Genomic DNA, 15949 nt, shown 5'->3' on the forward strand with positions numbered 1-15949 from the left:
AGTGTTTTTTTATTTTTTTATCTTATTGTCCTCTTCTAAAACCCAGGTGCGTCTTATGGGCGAAAAATACGGTATTTTAATTTTAAAATTTTTTACTTTTCCTCGCTACATTCCAATTGCCATGACTGTTTAAATTTTCCGTTCACAAAGCCATATGAGGACTTATTTTTTGCAGGACAAAATGCTCTTTGTAATGTCACCATTTCATTTACAGTACCATGTCTGGAAAATTGAGTAAATTTAAAAATTAAAAATACACACAATTCTGCAAAGGTTTTGGGGGTTTTGATATTACAGTGTTCACTGTAAGCTAAAAATGACATGAAGTTCTTATTCTGTGGGTCAATACGATTACAGCAATACTACATTTGTATCGTTTTCATTTAGTTTTATTACTTTTTTATTGTTTATATATTATATGCAAAATTGGAAAAGTGGAATGATTTGAACTTTTTAAATATTTTTCTGTTTTCTTTTTAGACTTTTTACACAGTAACTTTTAGCCCCCTTACGGGGCAAGGACTTGGGTTCTTTGGATCCCTTCTCCCATTCAAAATGTTATAAAACTATTATGGTGAGTGGGATTCTGCTGCTCTGCCTGCTGAGCTGTGCCTCGTGCACAGATTTGCAGGCAGATTACCATGACAGGCCTGGGAACCTTTAGCAGGCCCCAGGCTATCATGGTAACTGATTGCAGCCCCGTGATTTCACCACTGCGAGGGCTCTAATTAGAAGGCAAGAGAATACAGTGATCACTATTGAACGCAGCTCCTGAGAGCTTAAATGACCAGTTTTGGTGTCATCTCCGATCTCTGTCATTGCAGCCGGATGCCTGCTGTATTATACGCCGCGTATGGAGCGGGTTCAGTGCAGCAGCCCTATCCATAGAAGCCCTTGCTCATAATGCTGTACATGTGTGGCATTATGCGTTATGGCTAAAAGTTGTTACCTAAGTCTACTTTCATACTCGCGCTTTAGCTTTCCGTTTGTGAGATCCGTTCAGGGCTCTCACAAGCGGTCCAAAACGGATCAGTTTGCATTCTAATACATTCTGAATGGAAAAGGATCCGCTCAGAATGCATCAGTTTGCATCAGTTCGCATCAGTTCAGTCTCCATTCCGCTTGCAGCGTTTTGGTGTCCGTCTGATGGAACTGAGCCAAACTGATCCGTCCTGGCAAACAATGTAAGTCAATGGGGACGGATCCGTTTTCTCGGACACAATCTGGCACAATAGAAAACGGATCCGTCCTCTATTGACTTTCAATGGTGTTCAAGACGGATTCGTCTTTGCTATGTTAAAGATAATACAAACTGATCCGTTCTGAACGGATGCAGACGGTTGTATTATCTGAACGGATCCGTCCATGATGGATCCGCACAAAGCGCGAGTGTTAAAGTAGCCTAAAGGGTTAAATGGGCTTAAGTAATCTGAGTTGTGTGGAAATGATATTTATTTCAGATATAAATTCAAAATCTACAATAAAACCGTGACATTTCCAGGAGAGTTTTTCCAATTTTAATGTGACTGTTAGGGGAGTGGGGGTGGGGGTCAAAGAGGTTGTCCAGCATTGAGAATATTTTTTATAGACCCCTGCAATGTTGCAATGTTGCAATGTTGTACAGTTATGTACTTGTTGAAAAATGTATTTTCACTTGCTGCTCAAATCTAGCCCCCTTCAGATCTCCCTGTCCCCGTCCTGTAAACCTTTGGATGTCACATGGTACCGTGGTACATGACCAATTAGTGATGTGCCACATGGGGCCAGTTAATTGCTACAGTAGGGCATGTGACAGCAGGTGAGTATGAGACCCTAGAGCCGGACAACCCATTTAACAGAGACATAGATAAACATAATGAACAAAAATAAGCAGACTTATTTCTCTACATCATTGTTATTTTCTAAATATTTGTTATGCTATATTTTTACTGCAGTCAATCAAGACATCAAATGAAATATCTAACATGTCTGTCCCATCATTATCCAAAGAAGAAGAAAGAGTCTTATCCTATATGTGGAGGGCTCATGTTGAGTCTATTAACGCTGCACTTCCACGCTGCTCGGAAAGGTACAGCGGCCGAAAAGCAAATTGGCTATTTTTGTCTATTTTTTATTTATTTTTTGTTGTCCCAGTAGATCTGTAGTAGTACTGTTCTGATAAATGTTCACCATCATGTTTCCACTTGTAAGAGCTGTTTATGAAACAATTATTCTTAACAACTTTACAAAGTGTTAAAATATGTATAAATAAATATTTGTAGCAAATCCCAAAAAGTTTCTAATATTCATGTCTGCACAGGTTACGCTACCTCTCAGGTCCTGAAGGAAGATTTGGAAAAGAATGGGCAACGACTGTTGAATTCTTAGCAGCTGCTCACTTCCCCACTGATTTCCAGAGCACAAATGATTTTCAGACATTTCTACCAAACAGGATGCTGGTAGAGAATGATAAGCCTCCCAACATCCCTGACTTCTCAGAAGAAGAAAATAGGGTTCTGTCGATATTAAATTTGATTTATCAAGTTAACAGATTTACAGGTATGTTCACTGGAAAATGCTGGTGTCCAGCAGAGCAAAATTTAATACATACATACAATGTTAAACTTGCATTCCAATGATAGTAAATGTTTCAGGAATTAAAAATAAAGTTGCACTTTTTTATTGAGAACATGAAGGTATAATGAAATGCTGTTCTTATGTTAGAGTAAAGCCCTGAGATAAACTCTTAAATCAATGCATCCCCCTGATTTCCCCTTTGCCTTCTTCCCCTCCATCCAGGGCCAATGTAGGGAGCAGGGGCAAAATGGGCAATTGCAGCCACTGCATTGAGTGCCACGGCCATCATCACTGCTGTTCAGCTCACCGCCTGGCCATCCATTAATTTAGAGAGCAGGTGGACAGCAGTAACGGAGGGCGCAGAAGAGTGCAAGAGTGCACAGAGCCAATGGAGCAGAGGAAGGACTCAAGGGCTGCATGCTGGAATCCCTTGCTCTGCCTCTTGTGTTCCAACATACTGTCTGTGCCACATGACCCAAACGTCACATACTGAGGGCCGGACCTAAGTTGTGACCCACAGTGTCAGGTCAGGACATAGTAGATATTAGGAAGGGTCCTGTCTGTCCTACAGCGTTAATGGGAGCAGTGCTGCAGTAACAAGCTGCCTTCACAACAAGATTGGCAGTGCTGTGTAGTTATGACACTGACTTTCGGTGATGAAGCTACATCCGAACAGCTAGTGGGAGCAGGGTGTCAGATCCCTGACGGTCAGCTAGTGATGGCCTATACTGACTATAGGCCACCACTTAGTAAAGGCTGGACAACCCCTTTAATGTTTTAAAGGGATTAGAATAAATCCTGTTATGATGTTTACCAGCCTACAGCGATGACTCCCCAACACAGACATGTGACCGCTGCATCTGATCACTGGCCACAGCAGTGACCTCAGCAATGCTGATCGGTTACAAACTGCTGTGGTCAGGGCTGGATTTCAGTATAAACAATTCTTCAGGGGAAAACACCTTGAAGTAGTGCCAAAGAAGTGTAACTAGTGCCCTTTTGTTCTGGAGATCAGTGATGGTCTCAGATGTAAAAATATCTGCGACAACTTCTCCTTTAAATATTTTATTGTGAACTTCAGACAATACAAATCTAACCTTTTCTACGTGAAACCCTCTCAGTCTTCTTTCACATCTTGTGGTGAAAGCTCTGCGTTCAGTGATGCAATGACCACATTTCCTTTGTATTTGCACGATCATATACTTGTAACTCTTATTAAATGCAGCTGCCACCTTTAATCTTAAGGAAGATGTACTATTTACATTTTATATGGCAATAATGTTTGACAAACTTTATGTACTTTGGTGGATAATTGAATGTAGAGTTTGCCAACTTAATATTACAAAATGAATAATTGAATGCCTTCACTTCAAATGTAATTTTGAGAATTGATTTAGTCAAATATGCTTGTGTAAACTGTAAACTTTCTACCAGAATTGTTCTCTGAATTTCTCTGCAGGTCTCATTTCCCTCAGTGTTCATCAAGGTGCATATGAAAGAATATGTTTAGAATGTGCTTGGTGTATTATTTCAAAGAAGTGAACTGGTGTGAAATAATGGTGCAGCCAGATGTGAAATATAGTAATAATACAGCCCAATCATATAATGAATAGAAAACTTCCCATGGCTTACTTTATACAAAAAGATTAACACAATTTTCTCTGTAATTCACAGCAGGGTTTTAATGAATGTTATTACTAGTTCTCTTTACTGAGTTTTATTATGTAAGCCCTGTCCAAGGTTCTCGTTAAGGGGACTTGCCAAAGGATTCTGTAATTTTTTACATAATGTATTGGTTGTAGCATTGCTCCGAACGATATTTGCCATTTAGTTTATTAGTGCTAGAGATTGATATTGTCTATAGTCAAATTGTCCTTTTGGCATGATTACTTTGAATTACTTAGATCACTGCTCAAGATTAAAATGAATTTGAACAAAAAAAACAGGCAGTTTTTGGGATAGTTTTTTTTTTTCTTTGAACCGAAAGAATCCAAAAATCAAACATTCAAAAGGAAGGAAACATATAAAGGAAAGACTCATATGTGTGACAGATTAGCAATGTACCTTACCAGGAAGATTCCACAGCCTAGCACCCTAACTGTAATACACATCACAGGTCACCAGTGGCATAATAATGACATTGCAGCAGGGCTGCTGGAGGCCATTATGTGTATTGAAGTGAGGGCCCGGGCCACAGATATCCCTTATCTGACATTATCATGCTGCCAGCCTTGCTGCTAACAGTAGCCTGCCAGTTCCACCTGCTGTCAGGTCCTTTGACATCCAGTGGCCGGGCGGATAGAAGTCACAGCAGACTTTATTTTTTTGTCCGCCCTCCAGGTATCAAAGGACATGAGGCTTCTCTCACTCCTAGCATCAATTTGCCTCTGACGCTGTGCTGACAGCCTCCCTATTTACTCTTGTGTGTTGGGGCCCAGGCCAGCCATACAGCTCTCTCATCATCAGGGCAGGGGGGCACAGGCAGAGGGGGGGGGGGGGCAGGCAGAGGGGAAGCACAGGTAGGGGGGGCTCTTTCAGGCTCTATGGTATTCACAAATATAAACCCTGCACTCTGTGTTACATTTGGAGGACATGCCAAAGTCATATGTAATCAAAAGGATAATCCACAGCACTCCATATTCAGACTTTATTAGATCCAGTCTCAGTGAATAACACTAGAAAGTATATACAGGGCCAGAGGGACTTCATATTGTTATTCACTGAACCTGGATCTCCTAAAACCTGAATATTTGGTATTAATTCAAGGGAATGCTGTGGATTATCCTTTCGATAGGCTGCCTGGTGTAGGTGTGTTGTTTCTGTATTCACATGGTGTGACTGTGCTGCATAATGGTTTGCTGACCTCGCCTACTTGGCTTAGTCGTGATTTCTACCAGTTCCGTCCCGTCTACAACGTGTCCATTTTTACTTTTATTTCCAAGACCACTTTGAGTTCCCACTCCGCTACTGCTCATACATATCTCTTTTGTATCCATTCCTGTGTTTACACCATAATCTGGACCAAAAATGCATGTGTGAATCCAACCATAATGTAAAAGAACAAAGTTCAGACATTTTTTTAAACCTAGTTTCTTTCCATCTCTTTGGCCAGTGTCCTGGTTCAAAAGAAATATGTTAGGATGATTGTACTAATGGGCTTCTGTGGTGTCAATATACAATAAAATTGCAATGAGGTGTAAAATAGGTTGCCCAGCTTTTATTAAGTGATGGCCTATCCTTAGTATAGGCCATCACTAGCTGATCAGTGCTTTCATTGACAGCAACCTCCCTATCCCTGTTTGAATAGACACATACTGTAGCTGTGGTTCACCTGATTAAAACACAGTTTCTTTTTTTATACTCTTTTTTAATATGCAAATTATGCATTTGGTGCAATGAGGGTGTCACAATTGCCCTTGCTATTGTTGCCCCCAAGCTCGACTAATTTCTGTGGCCAGCCCCTCCATTGTTACTTTCATTGACAGAACCAGGCAGTTGCAAAGTAGTAAGAGAAGGGCTGACCACAGAAAGGAGTGGAGATTGGATGCAAGAAGAGCAGATTAAGAAAAAGTATAATAACTTGGAAATGGCATTTCAGATCAACAAAAGAAAAACAGCACATTAATAAGATGAACTACAGCTATGTGGCTATGCAAACAGTTGGACAGGGAGGTCACTAGTGGCAGATTACCTTTAAACTTTGGCAACCCCTTTAAGCTTGGCACACACAATAGAAAAATTTGGGCCAAACCTGCAAATTTAGCTGAAACCAGTCATCCATCAAATGTGCATGGTGGCCTCCTGTCTCTCTTACAATGGCTGATGTTGAGATAAGGATTGGCCAATGAATTTCAACTCCTTAGTCCTTTTGCTCTCAGAGACAAATCACCACCAGAGGTCAAGCAAACATGAGTATGGGAGAAATCAGGAGAGAGTTTGTAATTTCTTAAATGGAGACACTGAAAAACTGATACAGTGTGTTATTCCTAAGGAAGGTCTAGACTCTAGAGCAGTGATGGTGAACCTTTTAGAGACCGAGTGCCCAAACTGCAACCCAAAACCCACTTATTTATCACAAGGCGCCAACAAGGCAATTTTACCTGAATACTACAGTCCAGTATATCCTCCATGTACTTTATCAGTTATCTATAATAGCCTGCCTGCATTCAGTGCGCTGCCTGTGCTGTTCATAGTGCGCCCTGATGAATGGCAGGAAAAGTCTAAGGCATATTGGTACACAATAGACATATTCCAGGGTGTGGGTGCCCACAGAGAGGGCTCTGAGTGCCTCCTCTGGAACCAGTGCCATATGTTCGCCACCACTGCTCTAGAGGAAGACAGTGTAACAAGCGGAAAGTTGAAGAACAGAAACTCTAATTCATGAACATCCCACTCAGACCTTCCAATATCAGTCCAGACTGTGTTTTATAGACAATAAACATGGCATATGGTAGATTTTTAAGTGTCATAAATTGGCATACTGTATATTCTCCGAGATTCTGCACAGTACCTCCTCTTTATAAGACAGGTCAAGAAGTTCATTATAGATGGAGAGATTGCACTGTATTTTTAGCTCTTGTCTCCACTTGTTCTCAGCTGCCACCTTTTCCGTTTCATTACTCATTATATAAACCTATTAAGGACATCTTCCTTATCAGAACTGATGTATAATTGACAGGTCACATTAAATCTATCACACCTTTTCATGTTAAAACCTTCTTCTTGGTCTGTCCTTGGTTTAACACCTATAATTTCTTGTGCTCTTATCTGTCTTATTCTCTACTTTTTCTACTTTATTCTCTACACTTTATTCTTAACATTTTTATGATAACTACATTATCCAGGTTATATCACACTTTAAAAAAAAAGGCCACTCTATGTATTTTTATTGTATTACATACAAATCCTTATTGCATTAAAGCATTGTGTGGACTGTTCTCATTACTCAAGTTACATTTTCATGAGAAAAAAGGTGCCCTCTAATTAGGTAATCTGTAAGATGCCTCCAATTATGTAGATACAGGTCAACTCAGTAAAAGGTCTAAAAGGGCTCTAAAATGATAGGTCAGAATGGTTTAACTATGAAGGACCATGTATAATTAGTGGTTTATAGGAGACTTTGTGCGTGTCACACATGTGACCAGCTTATGCTGACCGGCAGAGAGTACTCGCTAAAAGAAGAAATGGTGCTATATATGGTGACTAGTGTATCCAACCTATTTTCTTCATCCCCTGAACTGCATTCCCTTAAATGGGAAAAACACCAGCAACCTGTCCTAGATTGAGAGCAGGACTGGTTGCCTAGACTTGGGGGCCTCACTATATACTACTCTCTGGCACTTGTATGTACTACATGTTGGTGAGTTCTCCTGTCAGGCTGCTCAGCCATGATGGCATATTATAGGCAGTATCTCAGCTTTATCATCTAATGTAGAGCAGTGTAGAGTGTAGTGAGGCCCTGCTCCCTCAGCCCCCTAGGCAGTTCTGCAAGTGATGGCAACCAGTCCTGCTCACATTCGGACAGGGTGCTAGTGGCCATTTTAAATCATTCTCGGAGCACTCCTTTTAATGAATCCCCATGCAATCTGATATTGATGACCTATCCTGGAAAACCATTTTAACTTGGCCTCCTTATTACACCTTTATAGTTATGATATATTTTTGTTCTGTATAGGTTATTTATTACATGTTTATGTAAAAAGTCTATCACCAGGAATTCCACTTTAAATTAGATAATATATAAATTGTTCTAAGACTGGGTTCAGGTGCAGTGGATAAGTTCTGTTGCCTATCTTGCCATTAACGTCCCTCAAACACATAGTTAAGGGGTTTTACAAGATTCAGATATTGATGACCTATCCTCAGGATAGATGCTATAATTCCAAAGGGTGTAACCCAGGGTCATTAACCCTTTCCCGACTGCAATCTGTATATATACGTGATAGCTGCACATGCCCCGTGCAGCTATCACGTCTATAAACGTCAAGACAGTTCTTTAATCCAAGCGCTGCAAAGCACTTGGATTAAAGCTTCTGCCCCCGCACTGCTGCTGTCATGGACAGCATACAGTTCAGTAATGCCGGCAAGGGACCAATCAGAGTGGCCCCTTGCCGACAATCGATCCGATTGGTTAGTCTGTGCAGACTAACCAATCGGATCGCGGCAGTGGAAAAAATGCCGGTTTCAGGCTCTGATCTGCGCTCTGCAGATCACAGCCTGAAATCAGGTAGTGTCTCTGTGGCCCCCAATCTGTGCCCCTTTCCTGTGCCCCCCGATCTGTGCTCCTCCAACACCCCCCTGTGCGCGCCTGCCCCTGATGAAGTAGTTTCCCCGTCCATATTTATGTAGTCCCTCCCTGATGCGGTCCGCCCCATGCTGTCTCCCCGCCCCTCCTGCCCCAGCCTCCCTCACCCTCAAGGTTAGCCGCCGTACCCCAATACAACCCCCCCCCATTCCAGCGCTGCCCCCGATCCTGTGCCCCCGCTGTGTGTGATGGCGGCGGCTCCATTCCTGAGCCGCCGCCATCAGCAGCGAGTGTCAGCTCTATGCTGACACTCTGCTGTAACCCCATAGATGCTGCGGTTGCAGCATCCATGGGGTTAATAGAGGGAGGGAGCTCCCTCTCTGAACCATCGGGGCTGCAGCGCTGATAGCAGCGCCCGATGGTTGCCATGGCAACCGGACGCTTTGCAAAGGCGTCCGGTTGCCATGGCAAAGGCATCTGGTGCTGCCACCTACAGGGCATCTAATAGTATTATACTTTGCAATGCAAGAGCATTGCAAAGTATAGTACAGCCATCAGCCCCATTGGATCTTCATGATCCAAGAGGGACTTGATAAAAAAGGAAAGTGAAAATAATAAAAATGAAAAATAAATAAATAAAAATGTAAATTAAAAAAAGAAATTGCCTTTTCCTATAAAAAAAATAAAAAAATAAAATACACAAATTAGGTGTCACCGCGTCCGTAACGACCGTCTCTATAAATATATCACATGATAGACCCAGTCCGATAAACACTATTAAAAAAAAATAAAAAAAAGCTATTTTTGTCACCTTACATCACAAATAGTGCAACAGCAAGTGATAAAAAAGGCTTATGACCCCCAAAATAGTACCAATTAAACCGTCACCTCATCCCGCAAAACATGATACCCTATTTAAGACAATCGCCCAAAAAATATAAAAGCTATGGCTCTCAGACTATGGAGACACTAAAACATAATTTTTTTGGTTTCAGAAATGCTATTATTGTGTAAAACTTAAATAAATAAGAAAAAGTATACATATTAGGTATTTCCACGTCCGTAACGATCTTCTCTATAAAACTATCACATGACCTAACTCCTCAGATGAACGCTGTAAAAATAAATAAATGAAAGCTGTTCCAAAACAGCCAATTTTTTGGTCACCTTGCCATATAAAGTGTAATAATGAATGATCAAAAAATCCTATGTACCCAAAAATGGTACCAATTAAAACCTCAACACTTTCTGCAAAAAACGAGCCCTTGCACAAGACGATCGGCAGAAAAATAAAAAACATATGGCGTTCAGAAAACCAATCCAGCAAAATCTGCCTTCCAAAAACCGTATGGCATTCCTTTCCTTCTGCGCCCTGCCGTGTGCCCGTACAGCAGTTTACGACCACATGTGGGGTGTTTCTGTAAACCGCGGAATCAGGGTAATAAATATTGAGTTTTGTTTGGCTGTTAACCCTCAATGTGTTAAATAAAAAAATGCAATAAAATGGAAAATCTGCCAAAAATGTGAAATTTAGAAATTTCATCTCCATTTTCCTTTAATTCTTGTGGAACACCTAAAGGGTTAAAAAAGTTTGTAAAATCAGTTTTGAGTAACTTGAGGGGTGTAGTTTTTGCAATGGGGTCATTTATGGGGGTATCCACTATGTAGGCCCCACAAAGTGACTTCAGACCTGAACTGGTCCTTATAAAGTGGGTTTTGGAAATTTTCTTAAAAATTTTAAGAATTGCTTCTAAACTTCTAAGCCTTCTAACGTCCTAAAAAAATAAAATGACATTTCCAAAATGATGCCAACATAAAGTAGACATATGGGAAATGTTAAGTAATAAATATTTTATTAGATATGACTTTCTGTTTTAGAAGCAGAGAAATTGAAATTTGTAAAATTGTGAATTTTTCAAAATTTTGGGTACATTTTGGATTTTTTCATAAATAAAGGTGAAATATATTGACTCAAATATATGACTATCATGAAGTACAATATGTCACGAGAAAACAATCTCAGAATGGTTTGGATAAGTAAAAGTGTTCCAAAGCTATTACCACATAAAGTGACGCATGTCAGATTTGTAAATTTTGACCTGGACATTAGGGCATCAATGACCCTTGGTCACGAAAGGGTTAATAAACTAAAATAAGTTTTTATTATTATTATTATTATTATTATTATTATTATTATTTACAATTTAATATTTTTTTTTTTCATAGGTGGTTTTCTGTTGAGACTCTGGAAAAAAGCCATGTGTTCTGAACAAGGAAGAGCTGCTGGACGAAATCTCCTTCAAAATATGATCACTGACCCACACATGGCACCACAAACAATTATTAAGATCATTACAGAATTGGCTAAAAATTCAGCATGTGAGGTGCAGAAAAACGGGCAGAGTTAGAGGAATTATATTTAGTAGACTTGTACTGTTAAGAGCGACACTCTTAATAAGGCAATGTTGTCACAACCAATTTTCTAATTAGTTACTCTTGCTTAGCTCATACCATCCTCTTTAAGACATATCTAGCTGAGAATACAAATGAGAACTCTATTAATTCATCTTCTAAAGTCATTAGGAGATTGATGTAAGGCCAAGTGATAACTGGACTCAATCTGCACTCTTTTCCCTTTGCTTGAGCAAAGAATGAAACTGTAATAGGACAAGTGCTTTGGCTTAATGGCTAGGTATTATTTTGCTTTGAATGAACTGATTTGTGTTTTGAACAAAAATAGCATATAGCAGTGTGATTTAGCCCACCTCGATGAACAGTAGTGACGATACCACGGCCAATACCAAGGGATGGTACAAGCTTAAAAACAATAATTGTTTTCTGTTCACTCCATTGCATTTGAATCAGGTACTAGACTTAAGAGCATTGACTAACGCCACAAGTACATTGCTAGGCGAATAATTAAAATATTTACAACACTCACTATTTTTTGACCATAACAGGTCAATTTCATGCTTGGTGAGTGCACTCACTACAATCAATTTTACAAGTCTATAATTATATTTTTAGATTGGAAAAAATAAAACATTTTCCAGGACAAGGGAAAAAAACACTAAAAGAAATGACTGGTTTTTTTCTTATTAAATCTGATTAAATATTTTTATAACCTTTAATATATCCAAATCCAGCTTTCAATTACATTGTGTCACTCAATGGACACACTTCTAATATGGTGTTATTATTTAACAATTTTCAAAGGAAATAAAGTAATGAGGTCTAACGAAGTGTGTTTTTTTTTTCCTTTTAATTACTTGGTTCATAGATCAGAGTAATTATATTTTAACAGATATCATGTATTATGATCTTAAAGTAATTACTGCAGCTGCCAGCTGTTGAATAATTAAGTTAATTCACCATAGAAATATTTTGCCATAAGCAATGTTTGTGTCATTAACAACATATATACGGGCGGTTTAGAAGGGCAGTGTGGTGTAACAGAGATGAGCACATCTGCAGAGGATTGTAATGGCTATATGGCAAAGGGATGGGCGGGTAATTTGGTCACAGCTGGATCATTACTTAGTTATTAAAAAGAAAAAAAAATGATACAGTTTTTAAAATGTAGTGAAAGGTGAACAGACTTTATGATTATGTATCCAGGTAATTAATGAGGACCCGTCGCCTCTCCTGTCATGTCTATTTTAGTAAATTCTTGCGTCCCACATAAAATAATAATTTTGGAGCATCTTTTCTAAGAAATCTATGTTGTGCTGTTCTTCTGTTCCTCCTACAAATTTATAAATAAACTGATGACTTGGTGTTGGAGACACAGTCAGACATTGTCCAATCAGTGCCGCCAGTATAAGACTGTGTAGGGAGAATGTTAACGCCCAGTTGTATATGTATTTGTGCATTTCTAGGAGAAATAACAGAGAAACAGCCCAATGCAGTGCTCTAAAAAAGCAGCTCCAGGATTCTTACATTATAGGGAATACAAGTATTTACTAAAACAGACATGTCAGCAGAAGTGACAGGTCCAGTTAATTTTAAAGGGAGTCTGTCAGCAGTTTCCACCCCTCAAAACTGCTTATATAGGTGACAGAAAGAGCAAGTCAAATATACTTCATGTAATGTCATAGTATGACAGTGATATAAAAGTTTTAAGCCCCTGGTTAGAAAACTGCAAGTGCCCAGGAGGTGGTCCCTGCATGTTCAGTGTCTGGGGCTCTCTGTACTGAACATTTCTCAGCCCTCCCTCTGAATTGAGTGACAGCTCACACATTCAATCAGAAGACTGCTAGAGCTGTCATTCAGAGCAGAGGGGAGGGGCTGGGAATCATGCAGTGCAGAGAACTCAGGGCACTGAACATCAAGGACCGCCTCCTGGTGATTGCAGCATTGGGAGGATTACAACGTTGCTTTCTCTTCCATACAACCTGCATGAACATCACATGCACTATGTTTTCCTTGCTCTCCATATCACCTACATAGTGAGGTTAGTAGTTTTTTTAGAGTCTATATTTGCTCTAAAACTCCATTTAAATACAGCAATAAGATACATTTCCAAGATCAACTATACTTGCTTTTAAATCAGGGTTTCTGACTGGGGCCATCATCATGTAAAATCATAAAACACTTTTCAACCAGCTGACGCATACAGGATCCTATGTCAGGAAAAGGTTTCATGCCCACAGAAGGGTACACGGAACCTGCCAGAGGGTAGACTGAGTCCCTTTGGCGCCATACTATGAGGATTTAACCACTTCTTATGATCGCTTCTGTTTAGTTATTGTGCTTATATCCTTCATTTTATAGTGTTTATCCTGGCATTTTAATAGCTCTTTCAGCAGCTGCTTTCCCCAAACATTATTAGTTTACTGCTACTTGTACAATTAAGTCATATTCTATTCCAGGTTCCTGTAGTCATTTTCACGATAATGGAGAAGCAGCACAACATTAGTTACAACTTAAATACTTTGCAGTATACATTTATATATTAAAATGCAACACTTTTTAGACCAGGTTTATTTATGTTACTTCTAGTTGTGTTGGAATCACAAAATGCAGAACAGATCCATATGATATACCATTACTGTGCCTCATATGGCTATAAAGACAGATATTTTAACTGTTACCACTTTCATCTTATATATATGTAAATCAGCATATGTGCAAGAGTTTCAAATACATTTAAAAATTCAGTAGAAATTGTATCAACTATATTTCCAAAGACACATTTTCTCAGAGAAAATGATCAAATTAAGGTGCCATTCCTAGGCCTATTATATTATTCAAATAAATATTTTATTTTATATACAATTTGCTTCTAGATTTTATGACTTTTAACATTACACATATTATCTACTAGCATAACTGTAATTCTTCTAGACTTATATTATCTAATGATCAGCAATTATTTCCTAAAATTCAACTAGGATGATACCTGAGTAAAACAACGTAGGTAATAAGTATATATTTCCTGCCAGCAATTTCCAGTGATAAATAAAATAGTATTATATGCACATGTTAAAAGAGAGCAATAAAAAAGTTCTACTTGTACAAAAAATTACACTGAAGCCTTAAAGGCTATAGACACCTTCAGAGCATTTTTTATGATTGCATTTTGCTCATTTTGGGCAAAATTATTTTTTTCAATTGTTCTTCTTTTAAAATGTTCAGCTATTTTTTAGATACAGGGGTTAAAAAATCAGCCCATGTGCAGAGTATCACTTTTAAGTCCCATCAGCTGATGGCTCATGTGAAGCCTTTGATCTTCTGATCACATACACACTCATTCTAGCTAAACTGTTATTAAACTGATAAGAATATGGCTTAAATTAGTGTTTATGAAGTCTGGAGATCAGAGATAGGGCTTCAAAAATGATACTCTGAAAACTGTATCTCAAATATGTCTGAACATTTTTATTAAAGACCAATTGAAAATTATTTTTAGCCCGAAATTAGTAAAATGCAATCATAAAAAAATGCCCCAAAGGTTTCCTTAGCCTTTCCAGGGGTTTTCATGGAATAACTAACTTTTAAGTGATGCTCGCAGCCTGCCTCCACTAGTGAATGATTCATACTTACCTGCTCCTTGCTGTTCTGGTTCTAATACACTCAGAGTTGCGGGTATTACTATTTTATACTTGTTTACTGCATTTTACATGTTTCTTTTGCTATGTGAATGTAATGACATGTAATGCACTTGGTTCACCAGCAGATGGAGTATGGTTGGCAATGTTTGGTACAGGAATGGAATTTACCATTCCATTCCTCCCCTCTCTTGGTAGGAGTGGGCTAGTCCGACATACTGCCAAGGATGGGACTGAGCTAGAGAGAGTCAGTCTAGAGTCAGAGTTATGTCTTATTCACACGTTAGCGTTTTAGTCAGTGATTTCCATCAGTCATTGTGAGCCAAAACCAGGAGTGAAGCCTACACAGAGATAAGGTATAAGGTAAAGATCTCTGCACCTGTTCTGTGTTTAGAGCTGCACCTAGTTTTGGCTTGAAATCACTGATGGAAATCACTGACCAAAACACTGACGTGTGAATGAGGCTTTAGGCAGTGAAGGGTACAGTGAGGATCCTCTCCTGCCAGAGAGTAAGGAAGCAGCTCCTAGAGCACCAAGTCTCCAGCACTGAAGAAGGACTGTAGTTAGAAACATAGAAACATAGTTGAGTCTTGAGATAAGAGACAGCCAGGAGAGTGAATAGCTTATTTCCAACTTCTGCAGACACTGCTGTGAAGTGAAAACAGGCCAAAGACTTATCACCAAACAACCAGTATTACCTAAGTGCTGAATTGCCATAAACCAACCTGCCTCAATTTCCTTGCTGGTGACAGAAGAGAATTGCACTAAAGCCTACTGCTACTGTTTATATTTTCAAGTTCTACATTGCACTTAGTAAAAGCACTTTGTTATGTTTAATTCTGGCCTCATTCTTCAGTGCTATAACTTTCACTGCAACAAACCCCAGGGAGCAATGGCCCGAGCTAGCACACCGGGACACAACTACACGAGGGCCTGTACTACTATCCTCTACACTGGCTCTTATGGGGGCTCGCTGCACGAGCTGGCATCTGTGTGTCTATCTTCCCCAGCTCGTTTACTTCTGGCCAAACATGGACATGGTCACCTGCTCCACTGCAGTCAACTAGCTTCACTTTCAGAAACATTACTGCTGAGGCCT

The 15949-nt window shown here is 39.4% G+C and overlaps 1 protein-coding gene across 2 annotated transcripts in view; it reads left to right on the plus strand.

Annotated features, from left to right (window-relative positions):
• C4H6orf58 (chromosome 4 C6orf58 homolog) overlaps nucleotides 1-12777 on the plus strand; it is a 39107-nt gene extending 26330 nt beyond the window's left edge. Inside the window, exons 4-7 of one of the 2 annotated variants that reach the window (XM_040429118.1) lie at nucleotides 1935-2068; nucleotides 2300-2538; nucleotides 11027-11242; nucleotides 11481-12777. In XM_040429118.1, coding sequence (XP_040285052.1) covers nucleotides 1935-2068; nucleotides 2300-2538; nucleotides 11027-11208 — 555 coding nt within the window. In that variant the 3' untranslated portion in view covers nucleotides 11209-11242; nucleotides 11481-12777. Of the gene's footprint in view, nucleotides 1-1934; nucleotides 2069-2299; nucleotides 2539-11026 lie in introns of both variants that reach the window. The other variant, XM_040429117.1, reaches the window with a different exon arrangement.
• The last annotated feature ends 3172 nt before the right edge of the window (nucleotides 12778-15949 follow it).

Source organism: Bufo bufo, chromosome 4 (genome assembly GCF_905171765.1).
Source record: "Bufo bufo chromosome 4, aBufBuf1.1, whole genome shotgun sequence".
Classification (NCBI taxonomy): Eukaryota; Metazoa; Chordata; class Amphibia; order Anura; family Bufonidae; genus Bufo; species Bufo bufo.